Here is a 7119-nt window from a genome sequence, read left to right on the forward strand (position 1 = left end):
GGTTCAACTACATAAGAGATGCTTGCTTACAGATAACAACTTACAAATAGTCATGTAAGCATAAATTCAGTGAGAATGAACTGGTAGCTTTCTTCACCCAAATCCCTATGTTTGCTTCACTACATATACTCTACTGGAACTTACATGGGGTGCTGATTGCAAGTTTATCAGAAGGTGCTTCTATCATAAATACAAAAAATAAAATAAAATAAAATAAAAAGAGCAAAGAAGAAAGCCCCTACACACCTTCACAGACGTTTTCCATTGCAAAAAAAGTATTCCGATTAATATAGCCACCATCCTTAGAGAGGGAGGTAATACTGCCGATTAATATTTTCATATTTAGTTCAGAAGCCTCACAAGTAGGAGTGGAGCTTTCCCATGTATTCTGGACAGCATCTACCTATTAACACAAACCCACATTGAAACAGCTGAGTCTTAGAATCTCCAGTTAAATAGCTATTCCTACCACAAATACCAGAATTTCAACTGTTTCTGGAAGTTAAACACCTCATCAGACAACTCTACACTGACTGTACCTCCTCATTTTTGTACACGGAAAACATGAGAAACAACAGCAAGTAACTTCTCTTTTAAGAGGTCTGCTGTATGCTGCAACACTGGCAGCTTCTAAATTACATGTTGATTTGTCAAATCTTTCTCATGCTTCCCTTACTTTAGGTCTACTTAAGACTTCATATAGACAAGAGGATGCCCTCACCCAGCAACCAGATTGTACACAACTGGAAATAGAACATCACCATTTCATAAAGCAAAACAATGCTATTTATAAACACTATGTGTTTCAGACTGCCTCTTAGTCATTCACTAATAATTAGATTAAAATAACACTAAGGAGATACTTTTTACAGACTTTACATATCACCCCAAATGCAAGTTTCCTTGCTTAAAGAGCCCTCTGCAAACCCAAGAATTTGTGTTGTAGAATTTGAGAGGCTAAACTATATTAACCTCCAAAAGGTGGTCTGATAGGATTTACAGACAATATTTGGACTACCATTTATTTTCACAGCTTACCCTCAAGGCCTTCAAGCCACCTGATGTTTTATCCTCTTCAACAGTGGCAGTAACTTCCTGCCCAACAGTCAGCAGCTTATTTTTTGAAACAGCATCCCTGGTGAAGATGATCATGTCATCTATCATCCCATAATCATGGCAAAATCTAGTCACTACTCCTTGCACAGTTTTTAATGCTTTATCACCTGTATCCAGAGGAAAAGTTTTGCACAAACAAATAATTTGTTTAAATAATTCTGTAACAAGAAATTAATGCTACTGAAAGTGCTATCCTTCCTCTCTAAAAGTCATTCTCTTATTCCACTACAATAACCAACAGTTGCCAATTAATTAATTACACATTTAAGACATTCTTTGGACACACTCCAGCACCTCAATGTCTTTCTTGGGCCGAAAAACTAAACACAATATTCAAGGTGCAGCCTCACCAGTGCCAAGTGCAGGGGAATAATTACTTCCCTAGTTCTACTGCTACATGACTTCCAACACAAACCAGGATGCTGTTGGCCACACCTGGCCACACTGCTGGCTCATGTTTACCTGGCTGCTGACCAAAGCCCCCAGATGCTTTTCTACTGGGAAGTTTTCCAGCCACTCTTCCCCAAGTGCATGCAGTTATTGTGATCCAAGTGTAGGATCTAGCACTCTGTCTCATTAAACCTCATACAACTAGACTCAGCTCATCTGTCCAGTCTGTCCAGAATACCCTGTAGAGCCTTCCTACCTTCAAGCAGATCAACACTCCCTCCGAGGTTGGTGTAAACTGCAACATTGAGTGTACACCCAATGCCCTCATCCAGATCATCGATAAAGAGAACTGGCCCCAATACTGAGTCCCAGGGTGCACCACTTGTGACAGTCACTCCATTCATAAACTGTGCCTTTGGCCCTGCCCTCCATCCAGTTTTTTTAGCCAGTGAAGAGTACCTCTGTTCAAACCATTAGCAGCCAATTTTCTGTGTGCAACGGTGCCAAAAGGTTTAGTAAAGTACATGAACAGCCCTCCCCTGATCTACTAAATAGGTTCATGTTGTCATAAAAGATAAAATTGGTCAAACAGTACCTGCCTTCCTTAAGTCTATGCTGACTGAGCCCAATCACATGGTTGCCCTGTAGGTACTGTATGACAGCTCTCCAAGATAACCTGTTCCATAACCTTCCCTGGCACTGAGGTCACATGGAGAAGTCTGTACTTGGTTAGCCAGGACTGCTGATAAATAATGGAAAGTGGCTTGGTGAGTACTTCTGCCGTCTTTCTCAGTACTCTGGGATGGACTGCATCTGGCCCCATGGACTTGGGTGTGTCTAAATGGTGTAGTACATCAGTAATCATCTCCCCTGGGATTATGGAGGTTTCATTCTCCGCACTGTCCCTGTTTTCCAGATCAGAGCCCTGGGTACCCAGCAAACACCCAATCTTACTATTAAAAAGAGTGAGGTAGAGCAGGCATTAAGTACCGCAGCCTTTTTCTCAATCTTTGTTATTGTATTTCTCCCCTCATCCCATAAAGGGTGAAGATTTTCCTTAACCCTCCTTTTGTTGTTGATGCATTTATTAAAAAAACACAATTTAAATGTATTTTACAGCAGCAGCCAGATTAAGTTCTACTTGGGCTTTGGGTCTTCTAATTTTCTCCATGCATAACCTCACAACATACTTGCAGTCGTCCTGAGTTGCCTGCTACTTCTTCCAAAGCTCATAAACTCTCTTTTACTGAGTTTCAGTCAAAGCTCTCTGTTCAGCCAGGCCAGGCCACTGCAGGTGCAGAATCCAGCACTTGACTATATATATTTAAATACCTTGAAAAACTTGAGATTGGAAATACCTGCAAGCTAAGCAGCTTCTCCCAAAAGCTGTTTTCCAGAAAACTCTCAGCACTGATTTCATGGAGAATCTAACACAGTTCAGATTTTCACATTAAGTTGCAGAAGTAAAGAAACTAGAACTAATTCTTCATGTTTGCAGAGATGTGGTGTTCCTTCTTCTGCTGAACCAGGCATTTGGAGTCTTTTTGATTAGAAGCAGGCTCCACTTACGTAGCACACATACTTTATTCAACAGTGAAGCAGTGCAACTTCAGGCTTAAGGATGCTAGCTAAAATTTCTAACACATTAGCTACACTCGCAATCAAGATTATTACTAGTGAAAGTAATTTTTCTTGTACTCTGTATTAAAAAACATAAGCCACACTTTTTGATACAGTGAATAATGGTACTGAAAGAATCTTGAATGTACACCATTCTGGAGTCTCACAATATCAGAACTACACTGTTATGTCCATTCCAAAGCCTAAGAAAGATGAAGACAGCAGAAGGCCCAAAGCATTCATCATCCCCCCCCAGCTCTTCTCTTGCATCTTACTTCCTACTCTTAAGAAGCAACAGTACAGCAAAATAGTACTGCTAGATACACTCCCACGTGCTCTGCAGTCAAAATGTCATCTTCTTTTCCTGATTTCCGTAAGGAAATAGGCCTTCACGCAGCCATGCTCGTGGAGAATGAAACCCCCAACACCTTCAGGGCTCTGAAGCTACACACAAGCACTGCACCTGGCACTGCAAACCCACGACGGGCCCAGGAACCTACCTGAGTCTGCCCATCTCTCCTCTTCTCCTTCGTCATCTGCACGCCTCCAGAAATAGGAGAGCGCCTTAGAGAAGAGTCCGAGCATGGTGCAACAGCAACGACACTGCACTCGGCAAACTACCAGATGCGCCCCTGATGCCCTCTTACAGCCGCGCTTCAAGCTCCTACGCACCAGTCCCGCTCCTCGCTTCTGGTCATGCGACAGAGCCGTAGCCGCGCGGCACGGCGAGGGGGCGTCGTTAAGAGCTGATAGATTTTTGCTCAGGTTTTGGGTCCGGTAGGGAGCGAAGGAGAGCACAGCGCCCCCTGTGCTGGCTGGGGAAGACGCGCCCTGGCGTGGCGTCGAGCGGAGTCTGCTCGCTGTTTCCCTCCGGCTTAGCTGCTCTTCGGCTTTTCCCGGGTGCAAGGCGCTCCAGCTGCGGAGCTGCCTGACCACAGCCCGGCCGTGAAGGAGCCGCTTTCCCGCTGGCCCCGGCCCTGTCCCGGCCCCGGCCCTGTCCCCGGTCCTCTGTGAGGAGATGGACCTCTGAGGTGTCTGTGGACCGAGGTGTAGTCAGCTCCGCAGCCCTGGTGGCGGGCGCGCTGTCAGCACACGTGGCACAGGTCCCTCTCCTGATTGTGCCAAGTGTCGGCACCTTTGGCAGAAAGGGTGCGAATGACCTCCTTCACTGGCTTTTAAGGGCGGTAGGGATTGAAGAGACATTAAAGGTGGTATTATGTGTGGTCACCACAAAACGCTTAAAGCAAAGGGGTGCAAGCAGCTGTTTGGTTGCTGGTGATGCTATCTGCAGTTGTGGCCATAACGTATGAAAGGTTTTCCATGTTTCTGAAAGGGAGGGGTCCTCAGAAGGCAAACCCACAGGCAGGCTGCCATCTTACCTGGGCTGAGGGCTCTCAGTGCACTTGTGTGGCAGTAGGAATAAATCTGACAGGGAGTGTAGCATGGTAAAATGTAGTATGCACATGCAGATGTCATAATGTTAAATTGCTACTACCTCAGTAGCTGCCTGCTTCAAAATCATAGAATAAACTAGAACATTGTGAACTTGTCTAACAGCAAAAATAAGTTGTGGGGATTTTTGTTTGAGTGTTCTTTTTATGTATTTATGTATGTATGTATTTATTTTTTTTTTTGCCTTAATACCAAATACCATTAATATAGGAGCTGCTATGGTTCTGGAGGAAATAAAATCTTCCTAACTGTTGCTTGCTTTTTCAATAGTGGATATAATATTGCCAGTACTCTTCACACAATACAGTTTGGTTATCTTGTATAACCATTTTAAAATTTTTGTTTAGCAAGTCTCTTTTAAACACTTCAGAATACAGACTTAACCAGGTTGGAAAAGACCTTTGAGATCATCAAGTCCAACCTATCACCCAACACCATCTAATCAACTAAACCATGGCACCAAGCACCTCATCCAGGCTCTTTTTAAACACTTCCTGTGATGGCAATTCCAGCACCTCCCTGGGCAGCCCATTTCAATGGCCAATCTCTCTTTCTGTGAAGAATTTCTTCCTAACATCCAGCCTGAACCTCCCCTGGTGCAGCTTAAGACTGTGCTCTCTTATTCTGTCACAGGTTGCCTGGGAGAAAAGATTGATCCCCACCCTTCAGGTAGTTGTAGACCCCAATAAGGTCTTCCCTGAGCCTCTTCTCCAGGCTAAACAACACCAGCTCCCTCAGCCTCTCCTCATAGCCTTGTGCTCCAAACCCCTCACCAGCTTTGTTATCCTTCACCGGACATGTTCGAGCAACTCAGCATCTTTCTTAAACTGAGGGGCTAAGAACTGGACACAATACTCAAGCTGTGGCCTAACCAGTGTTGACTACAGGGGCAGAATGACCTCCCTGCTCCTGCTGGCCAGACTATTCTTGATGCAGGCCAGGATGCCATTGGCCTTCTTGGCCACCTGGGCACACTCCTGGCTCATGTTCAGCTGGCTGTCCACCAGTACCCCCAGGTCCCTTTCTGCCTGGCTGCTCCCTAGACACTCTGTCCCCAGCCTATAGCACTGCATGGGGTTGTTGTGGCCAAAGTACAGAACCCGGCACTTAGATGTGTTAAATCTCATGCCACTGGACTCTGCCCATCTGTGCAGCCTGTTGAGGTCCCTCTGCAAAGCTCTCTTACCCACTAACAGATCAACACCTGCTCCCAACTTGGTGTCATCTGCAAATAATACTGATGATGGACTTAATCCCCTCATCCAGGTAATCAATAAAGATACTGAACAAGATTGGGCCCAACACTGATTCCTGGGGAACACCACTACAGCACAATTTGTTGATGGGCTCAGTATTCCAGTAAATTCAATGGGAACTACCACATAAGACTGATGGAGGATATGACTTCAGGAAGTTGGGCAGAGCAGTACATAATTTTATGGGAAACTATTTTATGACTATTAGAGAAAGACAGTGTAGTCTGTGATTAAATTGAGACTAGCAGTTGTCTTCAGCAACCTTTTCTACTCATGGTTACTACATTCAGGCAAAGAAGGAGTACACTGGAGATTGTTAACACTTCTATAGAGTTCTGTACAATTTCTAGACCAGAAGAAATTCTGATTGCCAGGAATTACACTAGTGTCTTGTTGTGAAGTAATTGAGGTGATGCTGTTGGGAGGAGAAATATATGATAGTTGTCTGTGGTCAGTGATGATTTTAGAAAAAATGCCAAGGAAGTGATAGCCTCCACTGTTAGATACATTGATTTAAAACAGCATTTGATTTTTCCCTAAGGGTCTTGTTGAGTGTTGACAAAGAAATGTTGGTGGGTATAAATGTGACAGGTAAAGAAATTGTTTTTCTAGAGGAGGGGAATGGTTACACATGCATAAATTCCTGTATGAAGATCTTGTAATTTATAATAGCCTTCAAGGCTGTGCTTCTAGGGAATCTTGCTGCAAAAAAAATTGCCAAGGCAGAAAAGATCAGTGTTAAATCTGGATGTCCTTTAAAATCTTAACATGATGTCTTATGAATAAAATTAGAAGTGTTTTTTAATAGTATTTAATACTGTATATACTGATCAAAGCTGTTTAAACTCTTCAGATGGTGGTTCATATGAAGGGCTAAAATAAAAAAAAAGGTTATATTATACTAGGAGAGCAAGACATATCTTTGAAGATATTTGACCTACATTTTGCTCTTGGTTTAGTACATGGCTCAAAACATAAGTTGGGAAATGAGATTTGAGGATCCAGGTAAATAAAGTGCTTCAAAGAGCTGATTTTAAAAGAGATGAAAATATTGAACAAGGAATGCATATATTGAATGAAAATAGTGTAATTAAATATTGTTTGAAAAAATATATAGGTAGTGTAGCTAGTAAAAATCTGAGGAAGGGTTGATCAGCATGGTAAACAAAACTTTTGCCAGAGCTTCAGATGCTTTTTGTGTTTAGATTTGGGAATATCTAAGGCATGAGCCTGGGTTCAGTGCTAGGGACACTGGTCCAGGAAAAAAAAACCATTTTTAAAATTA

The 7119-nt window shown here is 43.1% G+C and overlaps 1 protein-coding gene across 5 annotated transcripts in view; it reads right to left on the reverse strand.

Annotated features, from left to right (window-relative positions):
* MOV10L1 (Mov10 like RNA helicase 1) overlaps positions 1 to 3722 on the reverse strand; it is a 35481-nt gene extending 31759 nt beyond the window's left edge. For all 5 annotated transcript variants that reach the window (XM_068166016.1, XM_068166024.1, XM_068165999.1 and 2 more), the window contains exons 1-3: positions 3627 to 3722; positions 1039 to 1223; positions 247 to 403 (exon numbers count right to left, since the gene is read on the reverse strand). In XM_068166016.1, the coding sequence (XP_068022117.1) occupies positions 247 to 403; positions 1039 to 1223; positions 3627 to 3711 (427 nt within the window). In that variant the 5' untranslated portion in view covers positions 3712 to 3722. The remainder of the gene's footprint in view (positions 1 to 246; positions 404 to 1038; positions 1224 to 3626) is intronic.
* Positions 3723 to 7119: the final 3397 nt, after the last annotated feature.

Source organism: Melanerpes formicivorus, unplaced genomic scaffold, assembly GCF_026170545.1.
Source record: "Melanerpes formicivorus ecotype bairdi unplaced genomic scaffold, bMelFor1.0.p_v2 SCAF_3, whole genome shotgun sequence".
Taxonomy (NCBI): Eukaryota; Metazoa; Chordata; class Aves; order Piciformes; family Picidae; genus Melanerpes; species Melanerpes formicivorus.